Consider the following 16,415-nt stretch of genomic DNA (forward strand, 5'->3'; position numbering starts at 1 on the left):
CCACCGAATTCAGGAATGTGAACTCCTGGGTTTTCCGGTGTAGGTCCCCATCCCCCTTTTAATCCTATTACCCCTTTTATCCCTTCCAGGGCCAAAGTCACAAGTCATTAAAGGAAGGAGTCCAGTGGCCCCTCTCCCTGGAAAGGGGCCTGTTTTGTCTGAGTCTGCAAGACTCAGAGGTGCTCCTCCTTCATCTATCTTAGCTAGAAGCACACTGGCAGGACCTCAAAGAGATGCCAGGGGTCTGCATCCCTTAGCACCCGGTCTGAAGGCCTTCAGCAAGTATTTACCCCATGATCCCAACCAAGGTGAAGACCAGAGAAAGTGATATTTACAGGTCTGAAATTGGGTCTAGACCCAGGGGGCCAGAAATCAAGACAGGAGCCCTGTGCATGCCAATGTCTGAAGGTTCTAGGCCTGAGAGGGTAAGAGGCCAGGCAGGGGCAAGACTGCACTATCATGTTTATTAGAAGACTGGATTTCAGTGTGTGTGCTCTAGACAGGAAGTCCCTGATTGGGATAAAGTGCTCACTCACAAGCTGCTCTATCAAGATCCAGGGAAGGACCTAAACAGGACAGCCCCTCCCCCACTGACCTCAGCAAGGGCTGTGCTCTCGTTTTTTTATTCATTATTTCTTTTATTTCTCTTTATTATTATTAATATTATTATTATTTGCTTTCGTTGTGGTCACTATCATTGGCAAAGTTCTCTTTTCTCAGCTTTTCCTGGACACGGGGCTCCTGGCTTTGAAAGGTTCCACTCAGGCGCGACGGTGCCAAAGGCCGCTTGAGATGTGGCCTTGAACTCCGGCTGGGAAGATGTTGAGTAGAGATCATTCTTGGTTTAAAAAAACAAAACAAAACAAATAAAGCCCTCCACAATCTATAGGTCATTCTTTACTCCACCAGTGATCAAACTGTTCAGAAAAACGTGAAGGGAAGAGAAATAGGCCAGTGGGCACTGGGCGGCCTCCTGGGGTAAGCCAGGAGAGTTGTCACCCAAGGCTTCTTCCAGCCATGGGGGGTGCCAAGGGAAAGGGGTAGGTTTATTTAAAAATTAAAAAAAAAAAAAAAAAGGAAAGAGAGCCACGTGCCTTGAGTCAGGATACTGTCCCAACCCCAGGGCTACCTGCAGCCCCTGCCCAGCTCACTTCCCAACAACACCTCCTCATCCAGGAGATGGATGCAATAATTAAAAAAAAAAAAAAATCAAAAAAACAAGATCCTAAATAAAGCATAATCCAAAAAGAAATTGACGTGGAGGAATGGAGAAGAAAGAGGAGGGTGGAAAGGGCCGGTCTCTGAATGCATAATTCCCGAGCCACTGGGACTGGGGGGGAAGTGTCCCCAGCGTCCATTGCCTGCTTGGCGTTAGCTTGTCACATAGTGTTTGGTGGATGGCTGCCCATACACCCTGTAGAAATCCTGGTGGCCGGGTTGCTGGGAAGCGTCGAGCCAGTCTCTGACTGCCAGGCCAGGAAGGGACTGAGGGACGGAGGGTGTGGGTGGAAGTGGGTGTGAGTACTCCTGTGAGGGCACTGTCCAGGGGAAGTGGCCGGATCGGGGGTACGGCTGGTGGCCACCATGGTTGGCCACGGAAGAGCAATAACAGTTGTCCACAGAACAGACGAGGATCTTGCGGCCACCATACTGGGGAAGCATGGGCTGCTGAGAGGCGGAGCCATTGGGGTACTGTGAAGGGGGGAACACGGGACTCGAGTGTACCGGCTGGGCACCACCTGGCAAAGTAACCAAGTGCTGCGTGGAGCTGCAGGGCCCCAGCGCTTGCCCAGACTGCCCCTCGCTGCTGGCCGAGCCTGCCGCCCCGTACTGGCCGCCTACTGAGCCTGATGAAGTCTCCAGGAAGCTAGCCTCTGGGAAGGCTGTCGAGTGCTTGCGCTTTTCTGCCCCAGAGCTGTTCACACCACAAGGGTACAGGGGGACACTCTGTAGGAAGGGCACCGGTGTGCTGAAGGAACCTGTGGAAAGTTTGGAATCAGTGTTGCAGAAGCTCCCGACCCAGACAACCCAGGCTTCCTTTCCCATGCAGGCTTTGAACCTCTATGGGCCTAAATATGTGACATCTTGTTTGATGTTTACTAGTTTTATATTCGAACTGAAAAAACAAAAACAAAACCAACCAACCAACCAACAACAACAAAACCCTGAAGTTCAGGAAGGTCATGTAATGTCACTTCCTCAAGGTCCCATGCTAGAAGTGGCAAAGCCAGGATTTGAGCAGACATCTGCCTGTCTTAAGCTATACTGCCTCTTAGAGCCGGTACTGGCGTTTACTGCTGTCTGGAGGCCTTGAACCCTCACCTTCTAGCATCTTCCGCAACTGCTTCTCCTTCTTGGCCACCTCGTTCAGGAAGAGCTTGGAGTTCAGGTGGCCGATCTTAGGGGGAGAAAGGCTGCTGCCTGTGCAGGTCTGAGTCCTGGGGGCAGTGGACGGGGCGTCGGCTGTGAGGAGGCGTCACCAGTGAGCCCGCCCTTCCTCCCCACCAGTGGGCGTGGCCCTCTCTGCCCTCCCTCAGATGTGTTCCGGAGGACTGGGGGCTATCAGCTCACCTGTCCATTAGGATTTTCACAGACTTGGTGTTCTGCAAGAGAAGGAGAGAGCAGTCAGTCCGTGGGAAAGGAGTGGCAGGACAGCTCTGATTACTGAGCGCCTGTTGTGTTGAGGCGGTGGCATAGCTACTGCTGTTCAAAACAGAACCTCATGAATCCCAGGCTGGCTTAGAACTAAGCATTAGAATGACCCAGAACTATCCTCCTGCCTCCACTTCCCAGTGCAGAATTACAAGAGAGTGTGGCAACGGGCATTGTCTGTGGTACTGAGGCGCAAAGCCCTGAGCTTTGTGTGCCAGCTAAGTACTGTACGCTCTGAGCCTCATTCTCGCCAGGTACCATTTCTTCTTTGTAACCATTATATCTGGAAGAGGGTTCCACAAACCCTTTGCTGGGTCTCTTTGTTATGTAGTTCTAGATATCCTAGAATTCACTCTGTAGACCAGGCTGGCCTGGTACTGAGGTCCATCTGGGGTTAACTAGGTACACCACCTAGTCCAAGAGGCCTTTGAAATCTGGATTTCAGAAGGTGTGGTGATGTTCATATCATTTCATGTCACTTATTTGACCCAAATAGGACACCGCAGTCCAACCCGTCAATACCTCCACAGCAACCCGTTTGAATCTTCTTACCATGTGAAACACAGAGAGACCGTTAACTGCCCATGCCAGCTCTACCCACCCAGTACTTGCTGGTAAATGAGGTAGGTGCCAAAATTTGTTTTAGTTTTCAAAGATTAAAAAGAAAAAAAAGAAGAAATCTGGACTAACAGATAAAGAATGGCAGACTGCTAGTTAAGGCTCCGGAAGCATCTATGACGTGCCCAAGGTCACAGAACCAGGAAGAGCAGTTGGAGTCTAGCCAGTGCAGGCTGGCTCCAGAGACAGAGGGAGGTGAAGCCACTAGGGAGCAGGATTGTGCGGAGGAGCAGGGCTGTGCGGAGACGCGGGGCTGTGCGGAGGAGCGGAGCTCAGTCCCACCTTCATGAAGCTGACATCCTCCGTCTTGTCGAAGAGCAGCTGCAGGGAGCCCAGCAGCTTCTTGGCCTCCTGCATGCGCTCCCCGAGGTGCAGCGCCTGCGCAGCGTTCTCGCTGCAGAACTTGGCTTGCGCCTTGTCCAGGACCTCCACTGTTTGCCGCAAGTCCTCGTCTAGCAGCTGGTGCAGCTTTTCGTACTGCAGACGCACCTCCTCTTTCAGCTGGCTCACCTTCTCCTGCAGGGATAGGAGAGACAAGGATGGGCTGATGTCACTGCCCCAACTCCATTTCAGAGGGCCTGGGCTCTTGAGCTCTCTGGCTTCTAAGGACAAGGTGTGACCTGCCAATTCTCCATGTATAGCACTGGGCTGTGTGCCAACCACCCTTCACCAGCCGGGCTCCGGTTCTGATAGGTGAGTAATTAACAGGTGGCTCTGGCCCAGAGCAACTCAAGACCCCTAGAAAGGAGTTCCCCTAAGACCGCGCATGCCCGTCACCCCCACTGTGCTCAGGGTTTCCTACCTCCACCAGGCGCTTGTCGGATTCGAGCTTGTACAGCTGGTCCTCGATGTCCTGCTCTCTCTCCTCCAGCCGCTCCTGCTGCTTCATTAGCATCTTCTGTAGGGACAGGAGTGACCGGTGTGAGAACGGGCAGCTGCTCCAGGCTCACCAGCCGGGCCAGGCACCGTATCTCCCTCTTGTTACCAGGTTCTTCCCAGAGGTCCTTTGACTCAAGAATCTCTACCAGCCAGCCTCCCCTGGCCCTCAAGCAGCCCTAGGACGAGCAACTTTCAGTAACAGAAAACCAGAGGGTCCTCCCATGTGTATTCAAGCCCTGAGCTTCCTAAGGGCAGGCTCTGCACACAAGCACTCACAGCCCCTACTTTCTGTGGACCCACCATTTCATTATATCTAGAAGGGGGTTCATCTGGCCACTCCAGCCATCCATGAGGTAAGCACTGTACTGTGGTCATTCACAAAGGGAGAAACTGAGGCCTGGAGAGGTCTTACAACCTGGCTACAGTCAATTGGCCAATAGAGCTGAAGGGATGGTTCAGTGGTTAAGAACACCCACTGCTCTTGGTTTGTTTTTTTGTTTTTTTGTTTGGTTTTTTTTGAGACAGGGTTTCTCTGTATAGCCCTGGCTGTCCTGTAACTCACTCTGTAGACCAAGCTGGCCTCGAACTCAGAAATCCGCTTGCCTCTGCCTCCCAGAGTGCTGGGATTACAGGCGTGTGACCCCACTGCCCGGCTTGCCCACTGCTCTTGCAGTAGACCGAGTCGGGCTCCCAGCACCACATCAGGCTGCTCACAGGTGGTTCAGGGGACTCCTCTGGCCTTCACAAGCGCTTGTAGGCACACCCATAACATAGTTCAAAATGAATATTTATGTCTGAAGTTGTAGAGCTAATGAGTGACAAGCCCCAGGTAACGGGTAGGAGGCCCAGGATTATCCAAGCCAGGAGCCTTTCCCCTGGGGGCACCAGGGTGGGTGGAGCGTCCTAAGATGCAGACAGTCAAGCAGCCTTCCAAGGCGACACTGGCCCTTGAACTGGCCTTACATGTGACTTATTCTAGGGTTCAGCCACAGAGCCATCCTTCCTTGCTCCTGCGGCTAAGCCCCCGGCCTCAGGAGTCAAGTAGTCCAGCCCCTCAGTAGGACCAGTAGAGAGCAACCCTGCTGCTTTCAAGACCAATCTGCTGCCCTGTCAAGTTGATTTTCTAAGCGCTCAAAAAATAAATTTTATTTATTTTGTTTTGTATCTGAGTGTTACACCTGCACCAGGTACCTGTCTGGCACTGGCAGAGGCCAGAAGAGATTGGAACCCCTAGAGACGGAATTGAGTGCAGGTCCTCTAATATCCCTACTCGTTGGTTTCTACAACCCTTTCCCCCATTACGAACACACCTCTGCAGACAAGGCCTCTCCCACCTAACAGACTTTCAGACAGTTCGGCATGGCCAGGGACCAGCCGGCTGCGAAGCACATCTTCGCCGCCTGGGCCAGGATTCCCATGTGCCTTTAGAAGGTCCTGTGACTGTCCGCTTCTCAGGGATCGCCCCAGCACTGTGCTCACAGGACACTTCAATTCTTGTCATTTCCTGCCAGCCGACGGTACCCCCTCCCCTGTGTCTGCTTTCTGAGGCCCAACTCTGAGGAACTTTCCATGACCCTGTTTGTTCTGAGTTGGTACAGGTCCCTTCCTATCCTGGTCACGTGGTCAGGTCGGCTGTCACATCCTGCCCTACTGGGTAGCTGTGTTCTTTAGCATAGCAGCCACTTTTTACATTGATGTTAATGCAAAATAAAGTAAGGTAGATATGGAAACACTGGCCTGTAACCCCAGCACAGGAAGCTGACGTAGGAATTTTGAGAGCTGGAGTCCGTACATAGACAGACCCTGACGCAAAAGAAACAAGAGAAAAAATGGAGGGCAGCTTCAGGTTTCCAGACGCACCAGCCTCATTTCAGGGGCTTAACAACAGCTACATGTAGTGAGCATTGTACATAAAATGTTGCCACTCGCAGGAAGTCATGGGGCAGCTCTAGCCTAGAATCCCCTCACTAGGCTACGCCCCCTACTGTCACTGAGGAAAGAGCCCTGGGCCTCGCACCAGCTAGGCCAGTGCTCCACACAGACTTGCACCTTCCGCTCTGTCTGTCCGCGCTTTGTCTTTCACTCACAACCATGATCTGATTTCTCTAGAAATTCCAACCCTCCTTTTGTTTTTTTTTTTTTTTGTTTGGTTTTTTGAGACAGTGTTTCTCTGTGTAACAGTCCTGGCTGTCCAGGAATTCACTCTGACAGGCCCGGAACTCACAAGACATCTGCCTACCTCTGCTTGCAGAGTGTTTGGATTAAAGGCATGTGCCAACACACCCACCCAGCTCAACCCTCTTAAGGAACTGAGCATTGCCTTGGGATGGTGGCACACACCCAAAGTCCTAGAGCTGTGAAGGTGAAGCAGGAGGATCACCATAAGTTCAAGGCCAGTCTGAACCAGAAGGGGGAAAATAAGAAAAGGGGTGGTGGTGAAAAATAAGAATTCGTGTTAGCTAGGCATGATGGTGCAAGCCTTAGTTTCTGCTGTGGGGACACTGGGGGACAAGTTTGAGGTCATTCTTGGCTATAAAAGGAGCCCCTGTGTCAACAACAACAAGGCTCTGCAGCCGCTCTCCACGTCCCTTCCTAGTCAGACCTCAGAAAGGCCTGAGGATCTGTTGTTGTTGAATGCGTTTCCAGAAACATCTAAGGGTTGTGCACAAGGCTCTACAAAGCAGCTCCCAGACACTCAGGGAAATGCCCACCAGGAAGGGGTGCTTCTCTTCCTCATTGGGGGCCTTTAGTTTCTCCACATGACCCCTGTTCACCTTCCCCGCCCCAAGATAGGCTCCTAGCAATTCCTCCCTCACCAGCCCCACCCTTTTTATATATGAGGAAACCAATGCCAACAAGAAAACTTCAGGCAAATCTATTCTGGAGAGGTTGCTAGCCAAGAAACAAAGAAGCAAGATGCTGAGGGCAGGGGTTGGGTGAAGGGAAGGCTCTCCTTCTAGGTCTAGCAAGCCTGGAGTTTGTCCCGGCTGGCTCTTCCCTTCAGTGACCCAACAGACCTTGCCCTTCTCAGCCAGACTAATAAATATGGTTTGTATGGAGTAGAAACAGAGGTGCCTACAGGGCCGCCCAGATGTGTGTGAACACACACACACACACACACACACACGCTTGTATAGAGTAGAAATGGAGGTGTCTAGACGCACACCTGAGCACACATACAGTGTAACCCAGACCCTGAGACCCCGAGTGCACATACATTACACCCAACTATGAGCAATGATGGGGGGGGGGGAGGTGCTGGAGAGATGGCTCAGCGGTTAAGAGCACTGACTGCTCTTCCAGAGGTCCTGAGTTCAGTTCCCAGCAACCACATGGTGGCTCACAACCATCCGTAATGGGATCTGATGCCCTCTTCTGGGGTGTCTGAAGATAGCAACAATGTACTCATATAAATAAAATAAATCTTAAAAACCAAGTATGGTCTTCAGAGACCCCAGACAATGAAGGGGCCTGCATTAAAACTTTCCTGGGGGCTGAAGAGGCAGTCCAGCAGTTAAGAGGACTAGCTGCTTGGGTGGAGAGGACCCAGGTTTGATTCCCAGCCCCAACAGAGGCTCACGACCATCTGTAAATAACCCGAGTTCCTGGGGTTCCAACACCTTCTGGCCTCTGCAGTATACATACACACAAGCAGGCAAATATTCGGACACACTTAAAGAACAAGTGTGACTGCAAACGGGAGGCCTTCCTCCTCCCCTAGAGAGCAGCGTGCTGGCTGCCTATAATGGAAGCGCACAGGTATGACTCACACAGAACTAAGCACCCAGCAGCTCAGGCTCTCACTACTGCATGTCTGCCCGCCCAAGTCATGGACGATCAGGGCCCTGAAGAGAGATGAGGAAGGGAGGCCAGGCTGAGTCTCAGGGGAAGGAGAAGACACACACACACACACACACACACACACACACAGGTTCCAACCAACCCAACTTCTCCTGCGAGGGGCGGGGGGGGGGGGGGGGGGGGGGGGGGGGGGGGGAGAGATTCTTACCCAGCAAGCCAGTGAGTGAGGGCCCATCCTACCTCCCCACAGAGGCTCTTCAGGAATTTATGACTGCTGTCCACCCCCCAGCTCTTGTCAGCCTACTCTCTCAGGCATTCCCAGGAAGTACCCCTACTCTGGGATTCTAGAGTGGGGCTTCAGCTTCAGGGATTCAGGAGGAAGGGGTCAGGTCCAAGGCCCAGTGAAGACAGTAACCCCAACAGGTAGGGGGACTGGTTTCCCCTCAGCGCTCCCCATTTTTCAGGTCTGTTGTAAGAGAAGACAGGGTAGGAAGGAGAAGGAAGGAAGCTCACCAATGAGACCTCCAGGGCTGGCAAGGCTAGGCAAGCCCTACCTCCATCTTCCCTGTACCCAGGGGCGTGGGAGAGGTGCTAGTTCAAGCACCAGCGAGATTGGCAGGAGGCAAATGCTGCCTCTCCGCCACAGCCTCACTAGTTCCACAGCCTCACTAGTTCCACCGAATCAAAAAATCAAATGGGCTGAGCACGGTGGCGCACACCCTTAATCCTAGCACTTGAGAGGCAGAGGCAGGGGTTTAAGGCCTGTGAGTTTAAGGCCAGCCCAGTCTACAGAGTGCGTGGAGCGGATGCTAGAACGCTCAGGGCAACATAGTGAGACTCCACATCTCAACAAACAAAGAACCCTAAAAACCAACCAAGCAAATCAAGCAGGAAGATGCTGGAGGACCAGGGCCTTGGGCGGCACAGCCTGCATCCTCTCCTCACTCCCAGCAACCTTGGTCTAGCCCAGGACCTCATCTTCTCGGGGAAAAACACAGATGAGGCTGGACTCCATCTCCCAGCTTGCTTCCCATGAAGACACCCCAAAACAGGGGAGTAGAGGCGTTCTAAACTGCCTGTGGCCCCCTCATAAGATTACTGGACTGTGGCCCACATGAAGCACACGGAAGGCAGGGCCATGTCTAGTCTAGAGGCAATGCAGGGACCAAGGTCTCTGGAGAAGCCTAGCATTGTGGGACTTGAGCACTGTTTCTTTACCTTAGAGCTTCTGCAGTGTGGGATCTACTGGGCCCAGGAACTCCCATGCACTCCGTGGCTCCAGGGTGCCCACGTATCTCGGACCTGCTTCCATGCCTTGGTGCCCACCCAACTGAGAGGGGTACTCAGAGGGCCTAACTTCTGCCCTGCCGCCTGGGGCTTCTCTGGAGCCTGACCTGCTAAGCCCTGTTGGTATTTTGCTGCCAGGCTAGACCAGGCAGACGGGTGAGGTTTGGAGAGTAAGGGCTGTGTAAAAGTTAATAAATAATAATAAACCCTCAAGTCAACCTTGAAGAGAAGAGAGGTCAGGGAGAATGGGCTGAGGGCCAGGGCAGAGGCAGGTCCCAGGTTCGTAGGCAAGGCTGAGGTTGGCTCCAGTGGCGCACATGGTAAAAGCGAGGGGACGAGAACGGGGCCAGGTTGATGGGAAGGAACGCACCTCCTTGCTTAGGTCACGCCAGCGCTGGCTCCATGGGTCAGCCTAGAACCTTGTAGAACTTTCCTCCCAAGCTTCCAAGACTACCTAACCTTACTTCCCCGTCTAATCCTTTATCCCAAGATCAAATTTGACCCGGCTCCATTTCACAAGCATTTTCCTGTCCTCTCCAGAAAGTCCCCTTCCCTGCCACAGTGACTGCTTTGGGGCTACCATGTGAACCCTTAAGCCGGGGAAACCACAAACCCAGGGATAAGGGGTAGTGGGCACAGGCGCCAGGGCAAGGAGAAAGCTCGAGACTCGGCGATCCCCACAGGCCACCAGCGTGTGAGGGCTTCCCAGCTGCAGAGCCGAATTAGCTTTTGCTGCGCACAGAGCAGCCTCTGGGGCAGCAGAACAAAGAGGCAAGAGAGAAAGCCCCCCTTTGTCTGGGTTTGAATGCCAGGCCGGCCAGGGAGGAAGGTTTTCCCAGAGCCAGGGATGAGCTGGCCAGGCCTGCTCGCTCAGCCCAGGGCAGAGGCCCAAGTGGGGCTGCCCACCCAGGCTCTCCCCACTCCGCAGCATCCACTGGGGCTCTGTCCTACCTCCACCACCCGCCACAGGCAACAGCTTACCCTAACATGAACCCCAACCTTCTCTCCCTTTCCCAAAGATCCCCAGGTAAGAAAGTCACAAGCCCCGGCAGGGTCACAGCCCACCTATTACCTGTTCTAGCACTTAGCAAGTGGCAGTCTGAATAAAATCAAGGACAGGAAATTCAGTTTGCAGGGATAGCCAGCCAGACCCAAAGAGCCTGCCCTGTACCCCACTCCCATCTCACCTGATGCCCACTCTTCCCTTAGACATCAACACATGAGCACACCCTCTCCTTCACTCCACAGCCGCACAGGAAAGTAGTGCCAATTAAGTCAGGCATGCACACATCCTTTCTTAGAGATGAGAAGAAAAATTTAGTTACAATAGACAGACAGACAGACAGACAGACAGATGCCCTGAATCCATAACTACTGGCAGGTAGAGCAATCAATGAGAGTGTATGACAGGCTCCTGGATGTCAGCAGGGGAATGGACCTCTCTACCTGAGGCTTCTCTTAGGTCCCAGGGAGGAAACCAAAGCAGGCTCTCTTCTCTAAGGACGCAGAATGATCAAGAAGAGGAAATTCAGTTTGCAGGGATAATATCCCCACCCCCAAAACACACACACACACACACACACACACACACACACACACACACACACACCTTCCCCACTGTCTGCTTTTGGCAGAGGGAAGGGTGGGTCTGGACTCCCCAATTCAGACTGTAACCCCAGCCCCAGCTCAGCAGAGACCTCTAGGCCTCCCCCTCAAACCTGGACTCTCTGCAGGGTTCTTGTGGAACTCCCACAGCAGACATGGGGTACTTTCACTCTAAGCAACAATACATCTCAGCAGTGAGCTTGCCTTCCCAGAGAGAAGGACGTAAGGCACACGGTTCAGGCCGACATCTCCAGCCTGCTTCCCAGGGTCCTAGCCACCAACACAGAAGCACACACACCATGCAAGCTCAAGTGTGCATTCCTGCAAAGCCCCTCACACGCATGACCTTGACTTCTCTTGGGTCCTTTCTATGTTGAGAGAGTTTATAAGCGTGCCCCCAACTCCCATCAGCCCCCCATTACTAAGATGAACCCTTAAACTTAGAGGCTTGAAGGGATCTTGTCTGACATTGAGGATTGCTAGGCCTGAGCCCACTTGATGTCTCAAGCCTGGGCCCACAGCCCAAAGGGAAAACACTTCGAGGGCATAGGTATGTCCCAGCAAGTGATCTCGAGGCCCCAGCTGGTTGGCACTCAGTCCTCTCAAAGGCAGAATGGGGCAATGTTCTGGCCTGCATGGGCCTAACTCGAGTACCACCCCTTCCTGATGCCCTACCCAAGCCACCAGGTCAAGTACACAAAAGTAGGTGTTCGTGAGTATTTGGAGATAGAGCTAAGGGAAGGGTTAAGTGGGGTTGTTTTTGTTGATGTTAAAAGTGGTATTGGTGGCGGTGGGTTCTTTGTTATTCTTGTTCTTGATTTTCTTTCTTTCTCTCTCTCTTTCTTTCTCTTTCTTTCTCTTTCTCTCTCTTTTTCTCTCTCTTTCTCTCTCTTTTTCTCTCTCTTTCTCTCTCTTTCTCTCTCTTCTCTCTCTCTCTTTCTTTCTTTCTTTCTTTCTTTCTTTCTTTCTTTCTTTCTTTCTTTCTTTCTTTCTTTCTTTCTTTCTTTCTTTCTTTCTTTCTTTCTTTCTCTGTGTAGCCTTGGCTGTCCTGGAACTCACTCTGTAGGCCAGGCTGGCCTTGAACTCAGAAATCCGCCCCGCCTCTGCCTCCCAGGTGCTGGATAGGCGTGCGCCACCATTGCCTGGCTTTATTCTTGTTTTTTTCTGAGACAAGGTCTTACTATGTAATCCAGGCTGGCCTTGAACTCAGAGATCTCCCTGCCTCTGCCTCCCCAGCAATGGGATTAAAGTTGTGAGTCACCACACCCAACACTCAAAGACACAGCAGGGTTAACTATTTCCAGCCCACGGACCTGGACCCTAACCATTGTGGGAGGGCAGATGAGAAACAACAGGCAGAACACAGATTATTTTTGTGGTTTTGTACTTCTGTTCCTATACCTAGGAAAGTTCTGGTGCCCTTTTCCACAGCACTAGCAATGGCTCTTTTAGGCAGACTCTAGCAGGAGAAAACCAGTTGAGGCAAAGCCCACTCCTCCTGGATAGCCTAAAGAGAAGGCAGGGTTTTCTAGTCAGCTTCCTCAGGGCTCAGCTCCACCCCAGGAGTGAGAGCCCTACCTCAGCATTCAATACCTCTGACTTCTTCTTGAGTGATAAGGGGCTAAGGAAGGGTTTTCAAGCCCAGGGCACCTTAGAGAAAGGACGTGAGGAACCTGAAGGAAGATAAGCCTGGGGCACAGATGCTGAGCTCACAGAATTGCACATCTGGCCCTAATGCAACTCACTGTTTCTGAGCTTGCCCCATATAGAGTACAGGCATACATGCAGGCGCCATGTGTGTATGTGTGTGTGTGTGTATCACAGAGCTTCTGACAAAGTTCAGTGCCTGATAAAAGGAACCCCCAGGTACACTCTACAAGCAAATCCCATCTTTTCCTCCCAATCCTAAAGTAAGACATACCCATTTGAGGGGAATGTAGACAGACACACATCTAAGGATGTCCTCCTAATACCAAGCCAGGTATAATTAAGTTTTCATCCTTACCCCATGACATCCCTAGCACTCAAGGGGTGCCAACACATGGAATATACCACCACATCCTCTACCGGTTCATTCAGCCCCATCTTCCCCCTCTCTACACACTCTCTACAGCCAATCCCAGGACAGGGAATTGTACAGCCGTCTTTCCTCCAGCCTTCCTCTGCACTTTCCCAGCGTCCACCCCTACGATCTTTATTAATAGCAGCAGCCTCAATACCGGGTAAAGTGTGGGCTCTGCCTAACCGGAGTCAGGGGAGGAGGACCACAGGGCTCCTCCGCTTCCCCAGGACTTGGCCTTTTCCAGCTGGTGGGGAGGAGTGACTCTACTTCTCCATCCCCCACACTTCCTTTAAGAAACCAAAGGCCTCTCCTGGCACAAAACCCCAGAGCTGGCCCATGCAATTGCAAACTAATCATACAGCAAATTTTGTTATCCCCGCCCTCAGCCTGCGGTGGCCCTTCTGCCTTTTGTTGGTTGTATATGTGTGGTTTTTAATTGCTAAACAGTGACTCATTTAGATTGGTCCCCTCCTAGTCTCCGACCAGCCCCCACAACCACCAAGGAAACAACCCCCATCTACATTCTAGACAGGCCCAGCTTCCTCATACTGCAGCGGCCTCTTTGGCCTCCAGGGGCCCCCACCCTGAACACGCACATCTAGTCCTACCAAACCCAACCTTATCACAAGACCCCTAGCAAGAGCTTTCAAGATGGTTCAGTCTTAGATCGACTCCTTCCTCCCGTGTGACTCAATCCAGAGAGGCAGGGGACCTGAGAGGAACCTGGGAGGAGCCCCCTTCCAGTGAAAGGGACGGAAGTATGCCCCACTCCAGTTCCCTAGCCAGGCCCAGAGGCCTCAGAGGGGGAAGGCGGTTTTGACATTGGCTGCTGCAGTATACAATGGGAGGGGGTGCGGTTCGTAATCACCCAGCCGGCAGCCCAGGGGAGCCAGCTGCCTGGAACCAGATTTCAACGCGGCTCAACCTTAAACCCACAGGATTCTTTTTCCGTCTTCCACGTCCCCTCCCCAAATGTGGGAGGGCTGTGTAAGAGGGCAGGGCTGGGAGGAAAAGAGCCCAGGGTGAAATAGACACATACTTTAAGGTTTGTTCATGCCAGGCACAGGCAGCATATAAGTACATAGGAAACAGCCTTAGCCCGGGGAGCGTCACCTAGGACAGATTGGAAGAGCCGACAGTCGGGGACTCGTCTGGACACCCAGGCCTTGCCCTGCTAGATGCCAGAGTTCTGCTCTACCTCCGGAAGCTCCCCCCAACCCCCAGTGTGTTTCCAATAGAGCTTAAAACTAACATGGCCGCTTTTGTTTACTTCCTCATTGGTATGCCAGCATCATGGATCATGTCAGCCACAGCAGCGGCACCAGGACACTCATTACATAAACAGCAGCTGGAGAAGCAGGACCGGGGTCACTGCCTTGGTGACTTCCCGTAGAGCTTACAGAAACAATGCAGGGGCAGGGAGCTGAGCAAAACAGAAAAGCAACACTCAAAACTACTTCTAACAGCCTCCCCCAATCCCGTAGATGACTTGCAAGAGGGATCCCAGAGCGCAGGTGCGAGGATGCAACCAGCAGCCGGGGCTTTTCCCCCAGGACAAACTTTCACGGAAGAGTTTGGAAGAGGGCCTTTAGGCTAATGTCACGAGAGTCAGCTTGTGCGGATGGGTGGCTCCCAGGCCGCGATTGTGTGTGTGTGTGTGCGTGTGTGTGTTCGCGCGCGCGTTCTGTGTACTTACCCGTATCTCATTCCTCCGTATCTCCACGTCACACACCGAGTGTCCCTGATGCGCGCCGCTGTAGTAGCAGCAGTACTGGCACACCGCCACCTGCTCGGCCTCGCAGTGGTACAGGCGGTAGGCGTTGTGCTGCGGGCAGCTCCAGGCCCGCACGTCGTCCGCCTCCACCAGGAGGTGCCCGCGGGCGGTGGAGGGCTGCTGCAGGTGCGTCTGCACGTGAGACTGGCAGCAGGGAGCCTCGCAGCGCAGGCAGACCTTCTGTGCCGGCAGCGGGGGGCCGCGGCGACAGAACACGCAGTGCAGCGCCGTCGGCGGCTTCTCCACGTGCAGGGCGTTGAACTTCTCCACGATGTTGGTGAGCTTCAGGTTCTTCTCCAGGCCCGGCTTCTGATTGTAGGCCTGGTTGCACTCCGGGCAGCGCACAAGGCCACTGTCCTTGGCCCAAGCCTCGCCGATGCAGCCCCGGCAGAAGTTATGTTTGCACGGCAGCTGCACCGGTTCCACGAAAACGTGCAGGCAGATGGGGCAGATGAGCTCTTCCTCAAAGCAGTTCTTCCAATTCTCCGCCATGGCGGCTGCGGGCAGGGGGCCCGGGTAGACCTCTCTGACTCTCCGACCCTGGGGATCCGTCTGGTACAGCTGGAGACCCACCGAGCCCGGAGCTCCGGTCCCCGCCGGCCGCGCCAGTCGCTCAGTCACCAGCGCCTTCCGCGTGCCCGCCCCCCAGAGGAGGGAGCCTGGGTCCTCGCGCCGCGCGCGCCGCCGGCTGCGTCTCCTCCTCCTGGCGAGTGGCTAGCGGGAGGCGGCAGGCTGCGCCAGGGCCGCGGCCGGGGCACCAGCCCTGGAGGGGAGCACCGTGGTCCAAATTCCATATACCAGGCCGCCTCCCCGTCAGCGCGGCTAGGGCAGCGGCAGTCCGCGGCCTGCGCTCGGCCCCGCGACTGACATCGGGGCGCGCCCCGCGGCGCACCGAGCGGGGGAGCCGCACTCTTCCTTTGGCGGCGACGGTGGCTCCCTTCTGGCTGGTGCGAGCCGCGCCTTCCTCGCCCAGATCCCGGCCGAGGTCCGAGGGGCACGGGAAGCTAGTTCGGTCGCACCGAGGCTGGCTGGAGTCGGAGCGGGCGAGCAAGGCGCGCCGGCGGTCCCCGGGCCGCGGCGCGGGCGTCCCCCAGCTGGCCGGCCGGCTGCGGGTTGCAGGGCGCGGGCGGGCCGACTCCGGGGCGCTGCGTGCGCGCTGGGGCAGTCATTCAGATGAAATTCCAGTCCCCGGCCAGAGACACCAGCCCGCCTCTGCCTTCCTCCTCCCTTCACAAATAGAAACGGAAGGGGGAGGGAGAGAAGTGGAAAAAAAAAAAAAGGCAACCAGAGAGAGAGGGAGGGAGAAGCCCGGGAGGTGCTCCGGCCTGACCCCCTAGTCGCTACTTCTGCGCTCCCTGGAGGCCCCGCGCAGGGCGTCCCCGCCGCGGAGAGACCCCACTCCCTGTCCCCGCGCTGGGCGGGCGCCTCGCCTGCGCCGAGGAAAACAAGGATTGATCAAACTAGAAAGGAATTTTTCTCAACTGCTAATGAACAGGAGGCTCGGCTCCCGGCCCTCCCCTCCCCCCGCCCGGCCCTCCCCCTTCGCCCCCCCACCCCTCCCCCCCACTTTCTTTTCTTCTCGGCCTCTGCTCCGGCCTGGAAGGCTCCGGGGCTGCGGTCGGAGCCAGCCTGCGGCGGCGGCAGGGCCAGGCCGAGCCAGCCGGGCCGGGTGCGTCCTCAGCGCCCAGCCATCTTGAGCTCCCAGCGGCCGCGGTGGGGACGGGGGTCCGGGCGCGC

At 54.5% G+C, this 16,415-nt stretch overlaps 1 protein-coding gene across 1 annotated transcript; it reads right to left on the minus strand.

Moving 5' to 3' along the window:
- Nucleotides 1–1,049: 1,049 nt before the first annotated feature.
- Trim8 (tripartite motif containing 8) lies at nt 1,050–15,917 on the minus strand. Its single transcript, XM_052184498.1, has 6 exons — nt 14,601–15,917; nt 4,073–4,168; nt 3,553–3,786; nt 2,572–2,603; nt 2,323–2,438; nt 1,050–1,979 (listed from the first exon to the last, which is right to left on the minus strand). Exons 1-6 carry the CDS (start codon nt 15,168–15,170, stop codon nt 1,372–1,374), a joined length of 1,656 nt encoding a protein of 551 aa, XP_052040458.1. The 5' UTR covers nt 15,171–15,917; the 3' UTR covers nt 1,050–1,371.
- Between the last annotated feature and the right edge of the window lie 498 nt (nt 15,918–16,415).

This window comes from Apodemus sylvaticus, chromosome 1, assembly GCF_947179515.1.
Source record: "Apodemus sylvaticus chromosome 1, mApoSyl1.1, whole genome shotgun sequence".
Classification (NCBI taxonomy): Eukaryota; Metazoa; Chordata; class Mammalia; order Rodentia; family Muridae; genus Apodemus; species Apodemus sylvaticus.